At 36.0% G+C, this 26,813-nt stretch overlaps 1 protein-coding gene across 4 annotated transcripts in view; it reads left to right on the top strand.

Annotated features, from left to right (window-relative positions):
* Nucleotides 1–26,813, top strand: part of cv-c (RhoGTPase activating protein) — a 243,896-nt gene that overhangs the window by 58,040 nt on the left and 159,043 nt on the right. For all 4 annotated transcript variants that reach the window (XM_087405032.1, XM_087405031.1, XM_011066803.2 and 1 more), the window contains exon 3: nt 24,535–26,049. In XM_087405032.1, coding sequence (XP_087261158.1) covers nt 24,535–26,049 — 1,515 coding nt within the window. The remainder of the gene's footprint in view (nt 1–24,534; nt 26,050–26,813) is intronic.

Raw genomic sequence — 26,813 nt, 5'->3', positions numbered from 1 at the left:
TCTTACCACAGAGGAAAGGTTTTATATTTGACGATATATTAGTTGCACTCCTATCAATTGCAAGTGATATTTTTCACTATAAACAATTCAAATTCGTTGCAACACATCTCACGCATGATTCTTCGTGTTTACGAATGCGGCAGACATCGATGAGCACGCGTGAAATATCGGCAGTTTATCGCGATGCGTCCCATCCTGTGATTCGTAAATTCGAGTTTTCGACGATGGATGGCTCGTGGCTGGTAATGTTTATTTATGAGGCGGCCGCATTGATGTCGGGATCGTGAATGTTTCGACATTTTCAAAAGCCTCTTAGTCTGGCGCGAATATTTCCAATTCTCTTTCTTTCGCGGTTCACTACTCATTGGCCTGCAAACTTTCGCAAGCGCATAAGTAAGGACGCGCCTTGAGATGCAGGATGCAAATCTGAATCGTGCTAATCAGGATGCCGTCGACAGATAAATATCTAAAAAAAATCTACGAGAGTAATTAATAAAGTGATACACAGATACGTATCTCGAACGATTGCGCATTTCCGATACCATTGGATAAATAATGCAGTACATATTCGAAATTATATACTGTTAAAACAATGGTAACTCAATCCCTTGAGTTAAATAATATTTTATTATTGTTAACTCCCATGTGTGTCGAAATGTAAATCAATCCATTTCTGTAGTTCATGTCAAATTGAACGACGTCCATATTAAGTATACAGTTGGTAAATCGTAAATATGATAATCAGATTTAATACATTTTTAAATTAAATATTTAACTCTATTGTTTCAGTTAAATTAATGATATATCAAGTAGGAGCAGTAGCGATAATAAGCAATGATAAAAAGCAATGATAAAAATGATTTTTTTTACTTTGAGGAATAAAAGCAAAGTTATGATGTGAATGATGCTAAACATAAATAATTAATGCTAAACATAAATAATTTATTATTGCTGCTTTTCATGATTAAAAAAAAATGGAAATCGAAATTTGCATAAGTCTATTTTATTAATTTTGATTAATTCGCTTGATTAATGATTATTAGTTTCATTAATAATTGTTATTGTCAAAAGAGCGACAGTTATGATGCGTCAGATTCGTTTTTTGAATCAGAAATAAGTTATTTCGATTTTTCTTTTTATTTACAAAAATGAAATAAACATAACGATGTATGTAAAATGTATTATAATATGCAGGAAATTGGGAGGTGAATACGATTACCGCGAACACAACCTCGATGCGGATCTGACCAGTCCATTTCCTCCTGTATAACTTTGAGTTTGCGAAGGCCGAATTGTATCGGAGCTCTTGCACGAAACAATACACCAAGGGCCGATAAATAATGTAAAGCAATAGTGGGGACAACGAGAGGAAAGGCGAATAATGGCGATACTCCGTGGCCCTCAATGCGACTCCCGCCTTTTTATTTTGTGACTCCCTCCGTTTGTCCTCTCTTTTCTTTTTAGTTCTTTCTCTGTCTTTATCTTCATTCGTTCTTTTTGCCTGGTCCGATACTTTTTCGTTTCGTAAACCTCTCCTTTCTTCCTTTGAATTTATATTCTTTCTTTCTGCTTATTTTGGACTAACCTCTTCAAAATTCGGACCGAACTTCGCTAATATAATCTTGCGCTAATCAAATTCGATATGTGAACTCATTCGCTAATTCCATCCTCAGGTTAACAGCTTAAGTTAATTTATCGAGATTTATTTTGAGCTAATTTCATTTCGTTAATTTTATTTTGATAAGTTTATATCTTTCGATAAATTACATTTAATTCTTATATATTATTATATATAATTTATGATCCAATACTTAAATATAATATATAACGTCACTCAGATATTTTATTGTAAAATGATAAGAACTTAAATCAATTATCAGTAAACTTTTTTTGCGCTTTTATCTTTTACTCCTCGCAATTCTTTCTTTTCCTCTTTCTGGCGGTGATGGTAAATCTCACGAGGAAATGATTCGGAGTCGCGATATTATCAGCGCAGAGACAAGCCCTGAGAAACCGAACTTTATTGCTGCTTTTATGTTCTGCTCGTGGTCCCCCTGGGCGAAGCCTGATTCCGGTACCAAAAATTCCAGGACGTAGTACATCCCCTACGTCGTCTTTCATAGGACGACACGAAATGGACACGTTATTCGGTCGCTTAGTTTGCGACTCCGCATCGTAACTTCCAAACTTTCCACCTCCTTCGCAACTTTGATTAACAAGAATAAAATACGAAGGAGAATTGTAGGATCGTAATTCAAGAATTAAAAAAGAATCAGAACACACTCCCTGGTTTTAAAGTCGCCCCCACGGTAACGCCCAAAGCGGATAAAATATTACGACTGCTTTTGCATACTTCGTAAGTTAAATAATCCTTTACTCGTGCTGTAAAGTTACATTTTATAATGCCTATAGTTTTACAGCGAGTTTAAATGCTGTAAGATTTTTGCGATTCGTTCACATAAATTCACGTAACATGTTTCGCGAGTTGACGGCATTGGTAATTATTAAGGATATCAAATATGGGCACAATCATGAGTAATATCGATAATATAAATAATATTACAGAACCGCAAGCAATATCGATAATACAAACAGTACAGAAAGATAGCCTATGTCTTTCGTGGCTGCGAAAAAATATAGACGAATTACGTGGACCGCATGACCTTTCTATAGGGACATTCTTGTAGTCTCGAATCCTTCTGTCACGTATACGGATGTACGTGACCCTGTAGGAATCCTTTTCTTTTTCCTTTACTTACAAAATACTTTATAGAAAACAGAATTAAATCACGTACAAGTTGAAATAAAAATGTCACTTTTTTAATAAATTATTATGAAAGCTGTATTTTGATTCAATATATTTTACTTGCTGAGAATATTGAAAAAAATGACTTTTTATATAAATAATTATGACAATTCATAATTTTTTGTTATGTAATTATGTAATATAAGTAACCATAGGACGAAAATAACTTTGAAAAGCAAAACAGAACTATCAGGATTAGCGTGCCAAATAAAAAAATAACACTCGCTTTTACCATCAAATATCTGTTACAAGCTCTAATATTTTCCTACGAAAATCAGCATTTTTTTCACTGCTACAGAGAGCAGAAACGATAGCAACAGGCGAAGATGGTTTCATAATAAGCAATCGTGATGAAAAAAGAGACTCAATAAGCTCATTGAGAATTCTATTGACGACGGTAGCGCCGTTGCCTGTCCTAATACGGCAACTTGTCGTTTCTTGGCTCCTGACAAGAAACGTGCCGTAGCTCTTGTAGAAGAGAGATCATACGACCCTCGATCGTTGTCTGATGCCAGTCGCCAGGTCGCAAAGAGCAGCGTATACCTTTGCGTTTATATGAGAAAAATCGCCGCGGCAGTTGTTTCGCGAATGATGTCTTCCTTTGGATATTCCTAAATGAAAAACGGCACGATTGTTCTTTGAAATCTCTTACTAACCTCTTCGCAAATGGAACAAATTTTATTTTTGAATTTGATGATTACAATAATAATTTTTAATTGACAAAAATTCTATAATACAAACGATTAATTATCACTGCAAAGCTTGATTGTTTTTACAATTTGAATATGCAGTAATATCTTTTTTAGTAAATTTTTTCTTTTTCTTATAAATTCCTTTTTCTTATTATTCTCCTTCTGTTATAAATTTTTACCACCTTTTTGTCATAGCAATTTACTCGTGCCAAGGAGAGGCACGAAGATATTTCGAAGTAATAGTAAGAGGAGAGACAGGCGGTTGATTACGTAGATCGTTCCTAGCTATTGTATTGTACCTCGATCGCACGCTTTGTTACTTTTCGTCGTCGACGCGAGTATTGCGGTTTCTCCGATGAAACAACCAGATTGCAAAGAATTGCGCCAATCGCATTTAATAACTGTACCGTCCTGCTCTGTATAGTTACCTTATCGCTACTTTATCAATAGGAAACGATTTATTTTGTATGTCGACCTTTTCTTTTTGTCACTTTTTTCTTTTTTATTCCATTATGAGAAAAATATTCTACGCTTTTAAAAAAGATAAATATTTGAGCGTTCAATCTTTCTCTCTCTCTCTCTCTTTTTCTCCTTCTGGAAGCTGTCAACAGGCTCGAATCCAATAAAATAGCATGGAAAGATACAGTGCGGTCTCGAGGGAACGTAAGATGAAACACAATGGGCCCCGTGAGATGTTAAAGGATGAGGAAGGAGGCCGAGCCCTTCGTGGAGCGCAAACGAAAGTGGGATTCCAAAAGGCCGGCCGATCTGGAGCGCGTTTATCATTCACATAACCGTGAAGTAAACTGGTTCCTACGCGCATCGTAAATAATCGCGCGGTTATTCTCGGTCGACGATCGGCTCGACGTGATTAATACTTTCGTACGAGCCCAGCACCGGTGGTTAATCGGTCTAACGGTGTACCATGGTGTGATAACACGCGGGTTCCGATAAACAGGGACATTTGCAAATCATTGATAACCTGCTGTCACCGCGATGCTTTATCGATTCCAGCCGACGCAAAAATCTCTATCATCTAGGATAGATCGTAACGACGTAGTTATAGTCGATTGCTCCTGCTGCGTCATACTTAGACTTGCCCCAAGTAAAATGGTGATAACTTTATCGAAGAAGAATTATCCTTTCCGCGAAAACTGAACTGATCTTAAGGTAGGCTAGTTACAAGCGATTAAAATTTTTATCTTTTCCGTCACCTATATTTTTTTTCCTTAAAAGTGATGTGCCTTAGTAGAAATTCATGTATTTTTTTTTTAGCAGTTGATGGGCAGTGTGTTATATTAATTCTGTTTAGTAATTGAGAAGTAAAATTACTTAGGATTTCAATCAAGATGTAACGCTTTGCTTGCAGTTTCTGCGCACAAAAGGTGTTTAAAATCTGAAGCTATTTACTGAACAAAAACAAGATAATAAATATACACATATTTTTTTTAGGAGGAAAACTGTTTCAGCCACTAAATAAACACTCTTATCGAGTTCTTATCCACTTCTATTGTTGTAATGAGAATATAGTGATACTAGATAATAGCTGGATGAATGTCTAAAATAACTACATACATTTCTATCAGGATGATTTGAATATAAAATACATTTTAAAAGAATGCTATTTTTTACAAGAGTATTTATCATAAAGTCAGAAAAATTATTTTAGAAATAAATTTTCATCTCGGTTTGTCAACAAATTATCTTTTAAATTTTTATTTGAATTTATTTCTTTTAAATTTTACTTATAATGATATATGATATTTAAATTATGAATAAATTTATTATCGATTGTGTTGTCAATGTTATTAAAGAGTGCGTAATTTTTCATAAGGTGACAAATCTCTAGTGGAATTAGCGTGATTGATGATTAACAACTGCATCTATATCGATGTGGACGTCTTACAGTCTCCTGTAGACTGGGTGAAAGTGCTAGTTAAACATCGTAATTAACTCTTCGCCACTAATAACACCCGCGAGAGAATGAATTGACGATCTTGAATCCGTTTATGCGTAGGCACGGCGTTTGTGAGTCGAAGCTCGCGAATAAATCCAAATGTCATTCTGGCGCGGTCTTATCGGCGTCTGTCGTGAAATTTTATTTTCCCGAGAAATAAGTCCTTGCTACTTACGTCAATAACGCGATCGGAGTCTTCGATATCTCGTAAAATATGATCTAACTAACGGCCACGATAAGGACAAATCATTCGCGCATCTGCCCACTCTTTACCGTTCCTTTCTTGAGTTCAATCAGTGGTCGTGAAACTGGTATAAACGAACTCGTCCTAATATATCCTCATCAAGGTGGCAATTAAACGAAAAAAATCCAGCTTTCGCGCTATTGTGAGAAATCGTAATTTGCTAATCCCAGAAAGATATGATCGGCCTCTCAAAGGATGGAATTTATTGCATGCGAGTCAACAACAAAGATTGCATCAGGGACAAGCGGCATGTGATTATGTGCCATATATTATAATATGGAGATTAAAATTAGCTAATCATAAATATTCCTTATATTAAATTAGATAATCTCACGTTTAATGTTAAACTTTAAAATCATATGTACATACATTACAAGAAATATCGTCATACGAAGGAAGGAATTGCATTTCGCAATTAAATGAATTGCGGTACAACGGAAGCTGTATGCAATAAGTTGCATGAAACGTGCTTTTGCGTAAATACCCGGTAATTATAAACATAAGTAAGTTGGCATACGATTCGAGATTTCAATAGCAGTATTGTGATGCCGTTTTGAGCAACGAATACTTTCACTGTCCAGCAAGGAGAATTTCCAGTGGCTGATAATTGATTTCATGGTGTGGCCAGCCATTAAATACTCGATCGATTACGGGATATTTTTCGGGGAATTAATTTTCAGAACCGTGTACCGGATCCGGCGGTAGCTATCATTTTCAAAAAGGAGATGACTACGTGGAAAAAACGATTCTTTTCTCGCTAGCGATTCGAGACGGAATTCTCGACGTTCACTTATGCTTGCGGAGTCACGTGATCGATGAGATCCACGAGAACGCGTTATTTACTATAAACGTTTATTGATTTGTCCGAAGACAGATGCTGTGCTGAGTTAATTAAAGGGGGAACGATAAGCAAAGCGCGATGTAGTTCGAGGCCGACAGACATTATAATTATGAAGCTTGAAGAGAGCAACAAGGATTTTCTCGTGTGGGCTGTCCGATTCAAACGCTTCGCGCTTAATGGCCTGCCATTTCGAATGGGTTCTCTTCACTTCACTTCCGCCACGAATCGCAGCGAAGGATATGTCTGTTAGTTTATTTAATTCGAAAATATGAAAGAGGCGAGTCGATAATTAATTCTGTGTGAGAAGCTGTAATTTATATAGCACGCGTTTATTAACGTCTTACTTAAAAGTTGAATAATTCAGAAGCAAGCGGGGGACTGTCAAATTTAAGCCTATTTAAATAAAATAATAACGCTGCCGTGTTACTTTGATTCATTAATTATTCGTATTTATATAAATGATACAAGAGCGTTGCTCAGCGATCCAAATTTATTTTGCGTATTGTACGACGATCCAATTAAAAGAGATTGGCGCATGCAGTATTCATTAGCGAGATGCAGGTAGCGAGTTTTCAAGGGCGCGTTTGACGGAATACCACGGACCGTTCATACCGGAACAACACAACCTCTGTTTTCAAACAGTGGCTTAGTGAGTATCTTCACGCAAGAGGAAATTAAGAGAATTGGCCTATGTTGCGTGTGTACATTGGCGTATGATGTTACGCGGCTGCGTCGGTCGCCGCTCCACCTTTATCTTGTGCAATTGATGGCACGGAACTCATCTGAAAATTATGGGTTTCTCGTTTAATGGCTATAGTAGTCGGCGTCAAAAATGAAACGCGAATGATTATTCCGGCACTTTTATCCTTATTATATTGTTCGACTTTTATAATTTTTCACGGTTTAGTTGGTAAATGTTAGTCGGTAAATGTTTAACATTTATTGTTATAAGTTATAACATTTCTTTGCTACTATAACACAATGATTATTGTAATAGAATTACAGTCATTTTTTTATAGCGAGAAAAAATTTATTAAATCTTAAAGCACGTACTTTTTCAATAGTATTAACTAAATATTTACTCATAATAAATAAATTCACCCAATAAAAACCAATAAAATTAATGGAGCTTGTACCAAATAAATATACTACATTTAGTAAATATTTAGTTAGTATTTTTCAAATAAATATTCATTAAAATTTAGTACATTTTTCAATGTATTTTTTTCACTTATTTCATCAAATTCTGTTATACGTTGTATCTATAATATCTTATTTGGACAATTAATTTTGCCAAACTTTAGAATTTAAATTTAATTTTTACAAGAAGTTCTAGGATTGTATATTAAAGAAATGACTACAAGTGTGGAGAAATGGTAAATGCAAGAGAAACGGTAACAGTGTCGTGTTGCTACCGTTTCTCTCACATGGATTTTCACATTTCTAGAATTTCTTGTTAATGGCTCTTATAGAACTTGTCGATCTATTTATCTGTCGAACAGCACGGTATGTAAACCTCAAATTAAATGCCTGTTAAGCTAAAGCGATGCAATTGGTTTACCTGGCAAGGCCAGCCTCCCGATATTGTCCAATTAAACGGAATGGTAGGTAACATTGTGGTATAGCCATGTGCTCTGGCGAACTGCGTTAGTGATACGCATTAACACCGAAGGGTGAAACGAAGCGAATTGTTCCGCGCCCCGCGCATTTCTCTCCTCGGTTTCTCTGCTCGCGCGTTACAACCCAGCTGTCAGCCACTCAATAACGAGGCGGCGCAGACAGTCCAGACCTGTATCGCACGCGTGCACGTGCACGCGTGTCCGTACTCCGTACTACGAAGAGGTGCAGCGTGTAGTAGATTTGATCGTATCGTGGTGCAGCTTTACGGCGAGAGAATATTTTTCACGGTGAAACATTTCGCTTGGACGTCACAAAGGCAGTAATAATCGCAGATTCTCTTCGTGCGTAATTGAGAATCGATGGTGAAACGGGCGCGGTGAACGGCCTCGGATCGGGGCGAATTGACGTTCCCGGAGCACGATCGTTAAACAGTGATTTACGGCCGCGGCGATTGGGTTTCGGCGTTCAGAAAAATTAATGACGCGCTTCGATAATGATGACGACGACAACGACGATGATTTGAGCCGATCCGCGTGATTTTATGCACATTCCAGTGTTTAACGTGTCAGGTGTGTATAAATGTTCGTGTACATCGTTATTGCTCGCAGAGATCTCGCGTATTCAAGGCTGTGCGGTGATCTTTGACGTGTGTAATCATACTTCATTATCCACTTTGCAATATCATGTATAAACATTAGTCGTGTGTCCGCGAATCGTGGCGCGATCGATACGCCGTGATATTCCCATATACCGTCAGGTCAGTGTAAACTGGAGATATCGACTGGGCCTTGAATCTTTGAATTCGATTGCAGTCTGATATTCGCGAAAAAAGAGTCCTCGAAACTCGATAGTTGATTGATATAATATATTACGTGATATTTTTAGAATTTTACAATTTATTATGCTATGCAATCGAAAGTTATTTAAAAAATCAATTTTGTTTTTTAATCAAATTTGTACATGTGTTATCTTCTTGTTTTCAAGATTAGCTTTTACCAAAAAAACTAATCTTGAAAAAAGTGATGTATTCGTTTCGATGAATGAAAAATAAAATTTTTGTCACTGTCAAATCTAGGAAAAAAAAACACATCCATGAAACTATTAAAAAAATATTAGAGTTTTTAACAGATTTTTAATAAAAAATCTGACGAGAAAAAATTTCACTTGTTGGAATGAAAAAATTGTAGTACAGAACGATATTCACACGATGAAAATAGAATCAGGAGCGCGCAGCATTGGGCTGATCGGTGTCACCTGGTGATCCTTGAATAGTGATCGTGCGTACACGCTCGATCGCGGCACGCACTCGCGTCTCGATCGCCGAAGATCACGCTGCTGTTTTATACTGCTGTTTGTACGGTCGAACGGTGTTGGTATTGTTCACAGTAACTGTATTGATGGTGCAACGTCGGCTGGATATCGGAATCGTGTTTTTCGTCTAACGACATACGGATCAACTAACGACGCTCATCCATATGTTAGTCACGTTCGACAGTTCGTGATAACGCACTCGTATAAGTGAGTACTGTAGATAGCGAATAGGTGCATTCTGCGTTGGATGCGAGCACCGTGCCTTACGTGCGAAAGTGCAAAGTTAATTTCTTGCCAAGCAGTGCCAACGATGTATTTTTATGTCGTTGATGCATAGTCTGTCGTTTAGAATGACGCGCGTTTACTGATCGAGTTATTTATAGTATGAATAAGTTTTTTATTTATACGATATTATGGGATATTGATACGTGTGCGTGCGTTTGTGATGTTATCATCAAGAAAGACATATTTAAATATACGATGTTAATCTTCTTATCTCGACTACGCGCGCGCGTAAAAAAAAATTATGAAATTACGTCAAAGCGAACTATATTTCTGTTATAACAAATTATATTCATTATTATAATGTGTGATTAAAGTAGATGCTTACCTATATACTGAACTGTAGAAGAAATTTTACATGAACTTAATTTGAACTCAATGTGAAATATTTAATAATAAAATTAATGTATAATTTATAAATCTATGCATATGCCAAATAAGAATAGCGTGTAATAAATAATAATATAAATTATCAGAAGATATTACTTTCGAGTAAAAAAAAATGCAAAAAATATCTAAGATACGATAAGTAAACAAAATACATTCAATTTCTTGAAACTGAAGATTTTTGCTTAAATTTTTATTTCATTAATATCATTAGTATCGCCCGATATATAAGAACAATTTCCAATATTTTATAATTTTTTTTTCACACATTATAAAGGTTCTATAAACATATACTTTACACATTTCAATTATTCGCTATTTTATAGTTATATGGTCAGGTGTCTTCGCAACATCTTTTATGTCATAGCTATATTTAATGCTTCACGATAATAGAATATTTATTTATATACTTAGATTTGAGAGAGGAAATATGACAATTATTTTTCATGTTTCCTGAAGCATTTGGTTTTGCATGTCATTGGTAATCTTCAAAGTAATGGCTTCGAGTGAGTGTATATCGAAAGGTCCACACGGATAATTCCGATGGAGACATAAAAGATATTAACGATCATACGGTGACCGCACGTTTCGTTCAGCTATCTATCTATTTAGCGTTTAAATTACCGCATGCGGATTGCTTCTCTAAATACGCGTATTACGCGCGTTCTTTGCTTAATGGAGAGCCGTTTAATAGTTTCGCAGCTCGCACCTGGTTACGTTTCACTGCGTAGCTTCAAGATCACGCTATCGCTCGCGAATCTCGCTGCTTCTTTTCGCCCGGAGTGCTCGAAACAAATTTATTAGCGATGCGCACACCTCGCGAGATTAAATCGGCTTTCCCCATAATTACGGAATAATACGAACGGTTATGTAGCGTTCCAATGTGTAGCTATCGGCTTTATAACGTTTTAATTATATGACTACACTGTCGCGAAGCGAGAGCATCCGAGAAAATGCTTTCTGTTACACGTATTAATGAGAGAAATCTTATTCAATGCAAATGTAGAAAACACGAGATGCTTATTTTAAGTTGAACGGAATATATTGAATGGTTAAAGGAAGATATTGAACTAGCAAAGCTTTTATGTGAAGAATAATTTTGCGATAATCTCTTTTTATTTTAGAATTATTAATTTTTGTTGTTATTTTTCCTTATATTGTGCGATATCATATGTCTAATAACACTTTATATTATATAGTACTTTACGATTAAATTGTAACATTTTATATTTGCTTACTTTATTAGATAATATCGAGGATAAAGATAAGTCGAAAGAATTATCAGATAATTATCGTTGTTTCCGTAGATTTATATTTGTAGAATATTTTTCTTTACGAATGTTTTTCTTTCTGTTGAAAATATTGACTCTGGATAAAATTGGTGCGATTTCACGAAAGAGATCTCCGATATGTCGTACATAACCCACTCGTACTATCGCCAATTAAAGGTGAGCATCGATTTAACTGCGATTCAGTTGGATTCAGAGGCAGTTGTTGCGGAGGCGAGCGTAAATCTTGTCCTTCGTGGTTTCAATTTCTCGAAAGGAGTGAGAGGCGATCGCGATCCATAGTAACCGATTTAGCTATCCATCGATCTATCTTCTTCTCCTTGAGATAACATTAGTACATAAATTCCTATTAATTTGGAAATATTCAAATCATTTTTGTTATTTCTATTTTATATTACACTGAAAAAAATATTTTGTGTCAATAATCATAATTTGATAAGTAAATTATTGTACAAAAATTTTCTTATTTTAAATTAAGAATTGCCTATTTTTAATTAAAACTTTTTTATTTTTAATGTAAAAAATACATCATTTTAATAAAATTTGTTCCAATCAAATTTTGATGAGGATAACACAATTCTTAAATTAAAAAAAAAATAAGAAAGTTTTTGTAATTCTCATATCAATCTGCAAATTATGGTTGTGCATACGAAATATTTCTCTCATTGTGGATAATAAAGTGTCAAAATATGGATATGTATTAATATTAAATGAAATTGATTGAATCTAATATTTTATTGACATTTAAAAAAATATTTGATTGTATTACATTTGTAGATTTATATCCACCATTTTAATCAAAATTTGCGTAGTATTTAAACGTGATACCTTACGAAATACGTTACGATTAAAGAAACTCCGGTGTTTATCGCGAAGCGACGTATAGCCAGCAGGTGCTTGATCGATGGTAATTTTGCAACTTGTCGGCAGGTAAACGGCACGAGAAAATGATGCATATTTTATCCGAATAATGTATGAATGCCTTGCGTGTACTACAGATTCGAGGCATCAGGTGGACCTTAAAATTGCACGCGTGTATGTGGCGTGCATGCATGATCGGCGTCGAAACCGCGCTCATGTCAATCCGTAACGTATCGTGTAATCTCGTTGGGGGAGGAATGGGGGAGGGTAGAGGAGAATGGAAACACAAGCGGATGAAAACCAGCGGTCGACAGAAGAAAGATATTAATTTCATTTTACGACGGTGTAATCAATTTATCATTGATCAAAACAATCGACGCCTCGATATTATCCTCCGCAAATATTCGTCGAGTCATCGACCGGTTTTTGCCTGCCGTTCAATGTACGGAAATTTCACAGCGATTTGTCGCCATGGAAGTTGGACGCATGTGGGACGATTTCGTAGGTGTCGACGAAGTTCCGGATTTGAGCGGGAATAACGTCAGCGACAGAAATCGCCGTGGTTCTAATATCGTGCTTGGAATAGTTCAAAATATTAGGAGATCACCGCTTGACCGACATTGTAACTCATTAAGCCAATTAAAACGACCAAGTTCTTGCTGGTTGACGTCACGAATTCAGAGCTCCGCATTCTCTACTTTTTCCCCAGTCGGTTTCCATTCCGAGGGCTGTCACTTCGCATGTGGACGTAGAAAACGACAGAGCGAGATCTCGATTTGCGTTTAGAAACCGCTTGAAAAACACTCTTGTGATTCTTTATCGTTCTCTGCGCACGCTCTGGATCCAACGTGGATTGTAAATTGGTACAATTATTATTTTCTATTAACGTAATTAATTTTCTATTTCTATCAAGCTCGAATATTTCCATGCTCTTACTTTTTCATTAAGATTACATTATTATTATATATATATAATGTATAATTATAAGAATGTAATTTTCTATTTCTATGAAATACGAGCAGATTTTCACGATGGATCGCGATCACTTGGGTAGTACGGGACATAAATTGATACTGCTCTAAGGTATTATTAATATTATAATATTCTATTAGCGTAATTGATTCTCTATTTCTGCTTAAGCGTAGACAGGTTTTCACGTGTCACTATCAATTTTCTTAGACGGATTCTCGGTTGAATTATCGGAGAAAGTTGTTAATAACTGTAATGTCGCGGAAGGGAAGAAATTTCCGGACGGCAGGCGGAGAGTTTGACGTTTGGGTCGAGCTACTTTTCTTCTTCCATCGACCGTGTTCGCTGGTGCATCGATACTTATTGCTCTGTTTTGGCAGTTTTATCTTCACCATCGAGAACACCATGACGAGCCTTAAGAGGCTTTACAACCTGGTGATGAAACGCTCTCGACCTTGATTCGGCGATAGCCGAACTCGAAGATAAGTCGCGTGATCCTTGATCTCCTCATAAAAAGATTTGCTGATGAGAGGTTTCGACTTTTTACTGAATATTTACGATTTAAAGATCCTCGACGGGATTATTCATACATCAAGGCAATATCGCTTTGATAAGATATGAAACATGGGTAAAATAATCGCAAAGTAACTCTTTTGTTTTTAATTTTGAATTGTGAATTGCGCAGAAAAATTGTGAAATTAAATTTTTAACTGTAATCTTTCTTCGAAAGATCGTTTTAAACTTATTTGCGACATTAATTTAGATTTTATGAAATGACAAACGGATATTGCAGTTCGAGAACTCCGACATATCGAGTTTAATCGCTGCCTTTAATTTCCCGCTGCGTGTATAATTAATTTCTCCATTCTAAAGAATGCAAAATCATGGAATGTGAAATCATGGAATGTGTTTGAAATTAAGTTATTTTTAACGTTAACAATTTAGTTCTTTAATTATCATACAATCAATTGAGATAATCTAACTTATCGATCGAATAATCGATCCTTTGTTTTAAATAAAATTAATAGTATCTACTAAATCTAGAGATTATTATTAAATAATTACAAAGCTTATTAAACATAGAAGAAGGGTGTGATTTTAATTGTGCGTTGCGGCACAGATATTTCCTTTATTTCATACTTTTATATTTAACAATCTTTAATACAATGCATAATACAAATTTCTCAAAGTATGAGAGTTCATAGTCTCACCCTGCATAGGATCGTTTGTTCAATACATTCCAATGACATAAAAGTTGGCAACGCACGATAAAAAAATACGAAAATAATATTCGTTGGCAACTGCAGTCAACGATGAAACTCATGCATTTCACTCATGCATCTGCGGTCATAATTTTTTGCGACTCACGCATCGGCCTGGACGTTGCGTGACGCAAGAAATCGCGCGAGAGTTTTTAACGAAGATGCATTATCGTCCCGATTGTATACGCGAGACGCATCGTCGAAGACGCGCGTCCGAGAAAGTATGCGTCGCGACGTCCGCAGCCGCGAGGCAAGATACCGTTTCTCACGCACGGATCGCACGACGCGTGACCCGTTAATACGCGGTGGCGACGTGTCCCGTGCACGGCGTGTGTCGAGTGCACGCTTTCACGGCGAGCGGAGCACGATAAAAGGAAATCCGCGCGCGAGTGTTAAACGGAGAGAATATCGTCTTTGCATTTAACCCTATCGCCGTAAGAAACGCCGTAAGAAACGCCGTATAAATCGCTGGGCGAGAGAAGAAGAAAGAAAGAGAAAGAGGAATCGTTATTCGATCACCGCAATAAAGTTTGTGTCCACGATTTGCATACGCGAAAGCGATTGCTTCCAGACGCGCTGTCTTGACTGCCGCCGCTCTCGCGGATGCATCTCTGCATCGTCGGGATGTTTCTCTCGCCCGTCGTACTTGTTTTTATTGTTTTCTCGTCAATATAAATTTCCCGCGTCCTGTTTCAGTCTTGTTTATAACGTTGGATTTAAATTATATGAGAAATTCTGAGATCCTGCGCGCTGCTGGTGGATTCTCGAGATACTCAGCGAATTAAAATTTCAAACGAATACCGTATTATCGTATATCTATGTACGTTATTTATCCTCTTTCTTTGACGTAACTTTTATCACGCTTGGGGATTGCGTGACGCATTCTTTTCCCTGTCGAGCTGTTAACGTTTTTGGAGCTCGGAAGAAATCTGTGTTTACTTAAATCCGGAGACGGTTGAATGATGGACGATGACACTCTCACATTCCGCAGATCGAAGTAACTGCTAACACGCGAAGAAATATATCACGCGTCTTGAGTGAAACGATCGATCGACACGCGATGAGCGTTCGTTTCAATGGATCGCGGCCGGCGGATCCTTTTCGGAACACGGTTGCGCGTAATGGTCTTCCTGATGGCGGAGCAGAAGCGTAACGCGATTATACCCGGCGTGCCTCGTAACGCAAGGGAATACAACGTGTAATTTCCGCCGATGGCCGATAGAAAGCTGAAAGAGCCTTTGCGATCGACCCTTCACTACCTGTGTAATGACCGGACCGACACGCCGCACGATCCATCGTTCTTGATTCTCGATGACGAGAAAGTGTTTGGGGGGTTGGTGCACGTCGCGCTGAGTGCATCTTGCGATGTATCTTGATTCCCGTTGCTATCGACGACCAGCGTACATCTCATCGTTCATTAATATCCCGTTTTAACCGGGGATAGCGCGATCAACGCTGTAGTCGACTAAACGAAGAGCCGTCGTGTTAAAGTATATATTATACGTACATATATTAATATTTCGGTACGCAGGAACAATTAATCACTCCTATGACTTGCATGCAAAATGACGAACATGCATCTATTATGGAACTGGATGTAATAATTATTGCGCGCTTTACGTAACACTAATCAAGTGTACGAGCACTTTTCCGAACGAGGTAAATACGACCAGGATATACGCGGGATTGGCCAGAAAAGCCTCGGAGCAATTTTCTCGAATGTAGTTGATGAAATCGCGATCTCTCTGACCTGTGCACGCGCGTCGACTTGTCTCTTCCCTGTTTTTCCCTTTTTTTTTCGTTTTTTTTTTTTTTTTACAAGTATGCTTTCAATCGGATGAGCCTGCGGGATGAAAAAAGCATCGATAAATTTCCGCTGGTACTCATAACAAGAAATAGCGATATTTTATTGCTAGGTCAACTGTAATAAAACTGCACGAGTTGACACTGGTCGCATCGTCTCGTAGAAAGCATGCGAACAAATCCCGATTTTTTTTTTATTTCCATTACGGTACTTTTATGACTTGCATGGCTTCTACGTGTCCTATTCGATTGTTTTCTTATGATTGAATCTAGTCGTGTCACGAGAAACTTTCGTCTTCGAGGAGAAATAAATTACGTAGCTATACTGCAAATTAGAAAATGAGATAACACATAGGTAACATGAATATAATTATTTACAAGATTGCAGTTCGAATAAATAAATAATTAAATAGATTTTATATTTATCATTAGTTATAGTATATAAATTAATCGGTAATTATAAATACATCATTATGTGATTATTTAATGTAGTTACTTATTAATATATTTAACGAGCATATCTAAATAATAAATATAAAATAACAATACTTTTGACGACATACATATTGTTATACTTAATGGCATTTGTGTGTAAATATATATTCCTGTTATCACGTGTAATTTACATTGCTTGAAATATTTTAATTATGTGTTATTGAGAGGTATTATCAGGAAGTCTTATCCACTTTTAATATAGTTTGCAGCAAATTAGATTAAATTTTCTGCTCATTTGCCGTCATATTCCTTGGCAGATTTACGGCTGCACAAAACCATGTTTGAGAGTATTATGAAACGTATTTATCCAGCGTATTTGAAACATGTTTAGAAACGAGCATTACTTATGCGTCAATCTAACAGAAGACGGATTTATAATGCAATTACATATACTGGAAGGTTTGCGATAAAAAGCCGGTTACGTATCGCGAAGTAGAAAGAAGCATACTGATATAAAGTGGAAAGTAACAGACCAGATCTCGCGCGGGATCTCACGTAAGCGCGAAATAAATAACGAGATATATGCATTAACGTAAATCTAGTTTTACATTTATAGCGTGTGCGCGCGCAAACCAAACTCGCAATGTATGATATATATATATGAATGAGAATTATGAGACTTCATGTCGTTACGCACCACGTTCCGATATCAGCTTTTTGAGTTTAACGTTATTAGTAAAGAAGCACGTTTGCGAGTGCAATTAATTTCTTGATCAGGTCCCTTTAGTAATCGAAGATGTCCGCGAAATGTCTTGTAAATAATTATTGAATTATGGTTGATACGTGGAAAAATCATTTTTGCAATTAATTACTCGTGATTTTAATGCCAACGGGCGATCAAGTATTGACCTTAAATGATGTATGTTTGAAGATACGTTCGACGAAATAGACAGATGCATCTAATGATCTCGAAATGATTTTCTAATTATTAAACTCTCTTTCTCTCTCTCTCTCTCTCTCTCTCTCTCTCTCTCTCTCTCTCTCTCATTCTCTTTTTCCTTTGAGTATATGTAAAAAACGGAGTTAAACTTGACTCTATCCGATGATCTTTTAACTCTTTTAACTTCTTCAGTTCTAAAACGGTCAGGTTGAATTTACGAGATGTATGTACATATATCATTCATATTACTAAACCATACTTACAGTTAATTTTATGACATTTTTGAAACGCCATCTTTCTCCGTTCGTAAATTTTACAGTGACGTAAAAAGGTATATTGAAAAAAAAATTACTAAATCTTGATGCATATTTCATTGAATAGTACTGATAATAAATAATTCTTACAGTAGATAACATTTATTTATAGTAAGAAAATATCTGCTCAATAAAAAATGATAGTTAAATCAAATTAATGATTTTTGTATCAAATAAATATGTTTACATTTAGTAAATACTTACTTTGAATTATTTAACAAATATTTATTAACATATAGTATTTTTAAATATAGTATTTTTTTTAATATAACTTTTCATTAACAAAAATATCGTGAAGTTTGTCATTTAACTTATTCATGTAAATATTAATGCTTAGCTGTTAGGTTGCTTAATCTTATTATTTTCTTAATCTTCTCTCTATCTATTATTGGAAAAAGCATCTGGTAGTTCTAAATCCTATATAACTACATAAATGGATAAAATTATAGTTGTTATATCGCACATATAATAAATGCTGAAACCTGTTACCAGCGGGAATTCGTCATTTCGTGATCACCGAGAAATCCGCAAGGCGATCCTTCGCACAGACAAATAAGACCTCGTCTACCGTGGACACGTATGTATAAAACACCTGAGATCCTTGGCATCTCGACATGCGTGTTTTACACGCGAATGAAAATATGTTGGATTCCGATCATGTAGTCTTGCGCGTCGCCGTTCGAATACAATCGATTGAACAAAACGTGGAAAATGTCGCGTTTATGAGCAAATATACGAAAATATTTACTGACGTCCTGAAATAAAGAGAAACGACGAACAAAACCATGCATAGATATTAAACATAATGTATCAGATACAATAACTATTTTATATCTACATTGGTCGTAATAATATTGTATATTCTTAACAAAGTCCTTTATGGAAATTTATGTCTTAAAAAATAATTGGAGAAATATTTGGTGTTTCTATTAGTTATTAGATTAATGTTATAATATATCAATTATTAAATTTTATATATATATATATATATATATATAATCGGAAAGAGAGAACGCGATAGTTGAAGCGAAACGAAGTGAGAAATTCATAGTTGATAACCTGACGACATAAAATATTATCGTCGCGGAACATTAATGAAGAGTCGATTAGAAGAATTGTCGAGCTATTTGACAAATATGTGAGAAGATCAGATAGGATCAGCGGAACGAGTTGATCAACATGTAAACAGTAATTTCTGTCCGATCGATAGGTCATATTTTAGCGTACTGATATTAAGCCTTCACATATTTGCCTGCTAATACTCCTCATATTAGCGTCTCATTTAACGTAAATGCGATTGAGAAGCTAATTAATTAACATCATAATTTTATATAGGTACATGTCAGAAAAAAAAGGCGAGAATGCAAAATAAGTTTTCCGATCAAAAACGTAAGAGTCATAAATATTATAAATTGCGCCGATCATTATGTAATTGGATAAATTCGATTTTGGAACTGTTTACCGCAGAATTTTACATGATTTATGTGGCGACGTTAATTAGCAATTATCGCAATTAATTAATCAACTTGGCTACTACAAGTGGATTAAGTAGCACACGGAGGCGTGACGGAAAATGGTTGATACGTTAAGATTCATGGGATCAATTTCCCGAAGCGAAATACGCTCAGCCATGAGATGCAGTTTACAAGACGATTAAAACATTGCTTCAATTCGATCTGATCATTCTTTATGCTCGGTGGGAGACTCTCGAGCTTCCTCGACCAGCGCTTAATTAAGTTTCGAGTCAATTAAGCCCGCACGATGAACGAAACTATATCGTATGCCGAAGCAATGCGCTCTGTCACACAACCTGCATTAATTAATGCGCTTTATATATATGAATATATATATTCGTAATTTTATAGAATTTTCTCGTAGAACATGTGCCTCTTTCATATAAAGAGGCTGATTTTATAGAATTAATTACAGTTTGAATATTTAAAATATAGAATATTCTGTTAGGAAAGTATTTTAAACTTAGAAGAACAATTTGTTAAAATTAAAAATTAAAAAATTAAAATTAAAAACATTATTTTCAAATTTTGACTAAAGAAATTAATTTAAGAAAATTAATAATTAAATTTCTTGCATAAAATTTATGAACTACATATAATATTATCTCGAACATTAAGTATAATTTTAGATTCTTCCTTTTCTGTTGTGATGCAACGTCTTGGAAGACAAATAATTTTAAACAATGGTGTGCATAAATATAAGAGAACAAAAGAAAGAATAGAAAAGTCTAAAAAAATATAGATAAGCTGTAGGATGAATAACCTGATAAGTATATATTAGAACTTGTTTACTGTTTTAATAAAAATGTCAAGGGATTTACCATCTTTAACACAGTTTAAATATTAACGTCAATAATAACGCACGCGAGAACTGGCGGCATGCATGCTGGCCACTTGGCAGATGCATCGACGACTTAGAAGCACGATAAGCTTCTTCACTTAATGAACGACGTCGATATTTTATCGAAATTTTTTGCTACTTGAACGGGTTGTCGACTTTTCTCGCTTTCAGGAAGATGTTAGGAGCGACATGCATTGCGCGTGGTGAAATTGCGTGTTTGCAGTTTGAAAGGTCACTTCCGCGTCATTTCACTAATTAATTCCTTTAGCTATAAATTAACAGTTTGACAAGTAAATGATTAATTTGAAGTTCTATAATTATTGTGAATAATTATTATTAATTGAGGAAATCTTCCATCTTTTTTCTCTCTTCATTTATCGTATATATAAAGAGTCTTATTTATTATATGAGGTCAAGATGACAATATTATTATTTCATCTTGACGTGAAAATTATATTTTTTATTTATTAAATAATAAAAAGAGCTGAAAAGTACATGTGTTAAATTTATCTTTATGTTATATATTTATTAAATAAATAATCCATTATCTCATGCATTATTTAAAGTCTCTGTTCGCGTCATAAATAATGTTTTTGTTGAACGATTTTCGCTATCAATATTACGGCAGTCGGCGAGTGTTAATTTATTGTTTTCTAGCAACGTCAATCTCACTGATTGTCGTTATCATGAGCGGTCAGCCCACGCGAAGGCGAGAGAAAATTTTCCAGACGTGCTCGTCTAATCATTCCGCTACGAGAGCTATCTCGAGTAGGAAGAAAGTGCGCCGCTAAAAGCGCGACGTGCGTGCTTTCACATAAATATTGGCTTGATAAATGTACCGGTCGGGGCGTTATGGATGGAGAATATTAGAATGGCACATGGCGATCGCCGCGATGGCCGTACGCCATTGTAGGCGTAGCGAGAGAGCGGAGATTAAACGTGATCCCAATCAAGACGATTCACAAGCGCGCTTCCGCGTCCTTCGACGTAAACGTTGCACTCGATCCATCAACAATTATAGCGATTAAAATTTGCGTGAACAATCGGTTTGTACGAGAAACTCGTCGCTTTGTTAACGCACCCGTCCGTTCTGATGCTTCCAGAAATAACTTGTAATATATAACGAAACGAAGACAATGTAATAATAGCGTTATAGTGATAATAGTAAAATGAAAAATTCTAATATATACATTATCCGTTTTTCCTTATTTTTTTCTCTTAGTACTGTAAAATACTAAGGGAAGGAATATTGAATAAAAAAAATCGGAGATAAAAAATGTCCCAGTTGCATAATATTTAATTGATACATGTATTATTCAATATATTTCAACGTAATATATTGCAATTAATGTATTGTTAAATTATGAGTAATAATGTCTGAATTAATTTGGTGATATATTTCAAATATATCATTTCAAGTAGCTGCAAACAATTTTGTATACAAAATTTTACTTGTATTAATTTTTTTCTCGCTTTAAATACAAGTCTTTATAATATATAATGTATGGCTCATTCTCTAATAGAGCCATATAAATTTATACAACGAATAAAGGTCAGGCTTTTGAACGTAGTTATTGTTAACGGTCAAGGCCGAATTAGTCGCGAGTTTGCAATTGTATTATAAGCATATCCACCGACGTCAGGATTAACCTGTTGGGATAGAATAGAAGATAGATCAAGGTATATCAAAGCCTTGAGATTAGTCGCCGATAGTAAACGGGTTGACACGTCCGAGACAATTATATCCTGGTATATACGCCATTAGCCCGCGGCGCACAATGTAACACCCGCGTAGGAACAATAGGAAGCTCGTGCACGATGATTGATCACCCAGCTGGATGCAATCGTACCGGCTGGATCCCCTCGAGAGCTTCTTCTCCTCTTCCTTCTCCTCCGTCTTATCTTAGCTCTTCGTCTTACGCGCCAACATTGCGCTGAGCCATGCCACCGTCTTGATGAGTTTCTAAGTCTGCTGGTTAGGCTAACTATTCGCGTTGTTAATTTGCATACCGAATACGCAACAGCAGCCTATAAATTTTGTTTACGCGTAGATATAATGCGTTTTACGTTGTTGCGGTTTAAGACTCACGTTTCTTCTCTTACGCACTCTGCGTCTGAATAATTGTTTTCTAGTTTATATCGTTCATTTGTTACAACGGCGTAAATAAAAAACTTAATTTTTCAGAAAATGAATTAAATATTTCGAATCATTAAAATTTTATAATTTTAACCCTTCTTAGACACATTGGGTGTTTTTTTAGGCAAAATTTTATTCTCAAATTTCTTGGCGTTTTCAATTTTTATTAAATAAAGGTTAACATTTAAGTGTCAAATAATTGAAATATTTGGCAATGTAACACAGAGATGTTAAAATACGAAATAAAAAATATATGTGTCTACAAAGGATTAATTTAGAAATTTTGATGCAACAATTGATTTTAAAGAAGTAAAAGTATAACGTATTTAGTATTAAAGTATAAAGTATGTTTTTTTCTTTATTTTTATTTATTGCAAGCAACTAAAAAAAATCGCACTTTTTTAATTATGTGCCATTTTTGTAGAAAATAGGCAATATGACTTTGGATACAGATTTTTTCTTTCGCGTTGAATTTTTACGTTTTGAATTCAATTTTTACGTTTTTAAGTTTAGTCTTTGATATTTTCCAGGAATGAAGTCCGAATTTTCTATTGGATTGTAAATCGTCTTAATTTCCTCGATTTAATCAAGCTTGTTCTTTCCATCCGATATAATTTGATACATTGATCGACGAGACCGAAGCGTCTGACCGCGTCTGTCTCGTGCGTAGATCGAGATCGCGTGGGTCGTGGAGTGAGCTGCATCGAGAGACTTATGCAAATTCAATTTAGCTCGCCTGTGGAGGAGGGCCAATCAGGGTCGGCTTGAAGACTTCGCGAATTTTAATATATTATCATTTAGAACTGAAGAGCAATCTCTGTTACAAATTGTAATTTTTTATGGAACATCTGTATGTGACATTGTTATTGAATATAATACGTTAAATATTTTAATTTGAATGACTTTAACGCAAGTTTTTAATTTGAGTACTTTGAATGCAAGTTATATGGTATATTAAAATTTTCTAAGATGAGCATCAATATTATTAAATTGTTTGTCAATTTAATTTGCGATATTACTGTTTATATTATTTGCTCTAGTTCTATTAATATTGCGTTTCCAGACTGAAAATTAAATTCGGCGCGCAGTTTGCAGGATTGGATATGTAGTATAATATAAATTCGCAGGGAATTACTTAATACTAGAATTACGATTGTACGCCATTTTTGATCCATGATTTTTTTCTAGTTAATTTGGATTTGCACGTGAAGCTTTAGATTTTTGTGACTTTCCATAAATAATCATAATTAATTACAATAAATAATTTTACTTCTACGGTGATTCTCGTCAAAAGCTAATTTACCTTGAATCGCGATTGGGTTAATTTAAACCCGCGATTCTAGTGTTAAAGTTAAGCATTAAAGATCCAGCTTGATTGAGCGTTTAAGGCCTTTATTCCCTTTATTTGTTGTGTAAATCTTACATACTTTAATTTTTCTTATTGTTAGAATATCAATCATGTTTTACCCTGCTTAGAGTGCATACATATCTCACAATGTGGGAGAATACTTTGAAGAAGAAAGCACGTGATTGTGATAGATAAATAGAACAGGAAGCATGGAGAAGAGAAAGAGAGAATGCGTCTTGAAATCGGCTCATCTTAAGTCGCAGCAGCTGGTCGATTCCTTCGTTTTATTTCGCATGACGAGCATCGAGGACCGCGTTGGTTCTGTCAGCTTCTCTCGTAACCGCTTCATTATGCGCCACTTTATAAATGCGTTCCGCTGGCTAACTGTACGCACAAGATATCCGTGCAAAGGTAGTAACCTATCTATTTATACGTTGATAGGATTTTGCAAGTTTCTCTTTAGCCTCATCGATCGAGGGACAGCCTCTACGTTTAAACACGATGACGACTTCTAATGAAACTCCTTCCTTAGCTGACTCGTTAAATTACGTAGCACATATGGTATTATATTCTATTCACGAGCTATATTACGCTTAGCAACAAAGAAAGTACTTCTTAGTGAAAAGACTATTCTTTGGCAATGCAATGTTTTAAACGCTTTGAATTTCTGATTGGTTGCAGGAGGAAATCGGCGAGATATTCGACTCAGCTCCAACGACTCCACTCCGCATCGTAGAAGAGACAAAGCATCCAACTCAACCTGAAAAATTATCGAGCTATGCGAATGATTCGTTTATCTCGAAATACTTACCTACTACGAAATCGCATGGTTTCGTAAGAAGACAAAATTCGTTGACGAGAGGTGGCGAGGATATCGGTGAATGGTCGAACAGCATCCTCGCGGAATTCAACAGCATAATCGCCAACGAGATCAACGAGCTTACCAAAGAGAAGACGAGGAGAGAAGTCACGCGCAGCAATGATGACGTCAGAGTACAATACAAAGAGTTGCTGAACGAATTTGGAATATCCGATAGCGAGTGCTCCGATCGAGAGTTCAACGGTGAACATGGTTTTTTTCGAGACAAGAAGAGTCTTCGAGATCGCAGGAATGGAAAATTGTTCGTTGACGATGATCGTCGCTGCCTGCTGAACTCGGATTACGACGAGCCTCACGATCGAGTGATCCCTGAGGGAAGGAAAAGCGGCAGCCTGCCGGAGAATCTGCAGATCATCATCGGAAAACATGATCGATTTCATACCACAGAAACTCTAAGCTCCGACTACGACGAACCCAGCAACTGTCTGCCGATAAACTCGATCAAGAACCAGATTGATCGGATTACTTCTAGTCTACCGTCAAAATTGGAACGCGAGTGCGACTCAAAAGACACACAATCGAACCCTTGCCATGCACCAAAGAGAATAGGATTAAGTTCGAAGACCAATGAAGACGCGCTCCAAGCGAGATCGTTCAGAAGCGCCGAGGAAGATCCCGAAGAAGCGAACGCGAAATTGCCGCCACGACAACGAACCGAGAGAAAAACGAGCCTTCCTATCAATTTGACGAATCAAAAACGTAGAAAGGCAATGCGACTGCAAAGACTCCGACGAGGCTCGCATGATCAAGAGACCATGGATCCCGAATACGACGACGTATTTCCGAACGAGGAAACGGGCAGATCTAGATCGTTGGACAATCATGTTCCGAAATCGGCGCCTGTCACACCTACGGAAGAGAAGAAGCCACCGTTCTCGAAATTGTTGAGAAAACGACATACTCCGGTGTTCCATGAGAGTTCCGACGACGTCATTCTGGTCAGCGTGTCTTCGTTGCCGGATCAAGATATGTTGCGTCTGAGAAATGACAGGCTTCATGAGACGAAAAATAGCAAGACGAACTCGAAAGAAACGTTGTCTCGAAAAAAGAGAGCGATATCGCCGCTAACTCTACGTTCTGATGTTACCGCGAAAAGGCTGTCGGAATCGGACAGAGACATCAGGCAGATTAGCCCAGTGGACTTGAAGAAATTCTCGTTGACGCGAACGTGGGGCAACGATGTTGCAGTGAATTGCGACTTGTCTGAGAACAATGACGTTAATGGAAATTGCGGGATTGAGAACGGAACCATCGGCAAGCTGGAGCACGCTGACGTGAAAAGAATTATAGAGGAGCAAAACGCAAGAACGGGATCCGTAAGTTTCATATTGATTTTTACCGCTAATTATATTTCACTAAGAGGAGTTATTGAGAATTAATTATGCATTAGCTTATTCGTATTATAATATGTACGTCTATTTCGACAAGCTTGTAAATTCAGAGAATTATAATTAAAAGATTTTAATATATATAATTATTAATATATAAATATTTAATTATAAGTTAAATATTAAAAATTTTTAATAATTAAATACTTAAATAATTATTTAACAAAAATTAAATATTTAAATATAATTATTAGTATTGTCTATACAGCACTTATAAATTTGCAATTATTTAAACAAAATTATTTGACGATAGCATTAAAGTATGAAGTTGTTTTATTTTTGCATTCACAACAAAAATATTTCACGCAGCATAGAAAAAAGCGTGATTTGACCTTAATAAAAATGTAGTGCCATGATACTTTGCCACGCCATAATCACTCGAAAATCTGACATGGCTCACAAAAGATCCAGTCTCACGCCTGACATAGACCTGATATGGAAAATAGCTTGGCATTCACAATAAAATTTATTTAAAAATCTGATGTGGGACCCACAGCAGATCCACGCTCGCGCTTTACATGAAAATTTGACCGCAGTGCATGTTTGCATCGCAGTATTTCATGATAAATTTTATAACCAGAATAGTCGTAAATCTGAATGATTAATATCTCAGGTTCATGGGACAAAATGACACTTTTTTTGCAATTTTTTTCGTTTTATGCAAAAATACATTGAATAAGCCTAATTTTTAA

This window comes from Acromyrmex echinatior, chromosome 4 (assembly GCF_024713525.1).
Source record: "Acromyrmex echinatior isolate Ae372 chromosome 4, ASM2471352v2, whole genome shotgun sequence".
Lineage (NCBI taxonomy): Eukaryota > Metazoa > Arthropoda > Insecta > Hymenoptera > Formicidae > Acromyrmex > Acromyrmex echinatior.
Note: the sequence above shows the minus strand (reverse complement) of the source record. Positions and strands in the feature narration are given on the sequence as shown.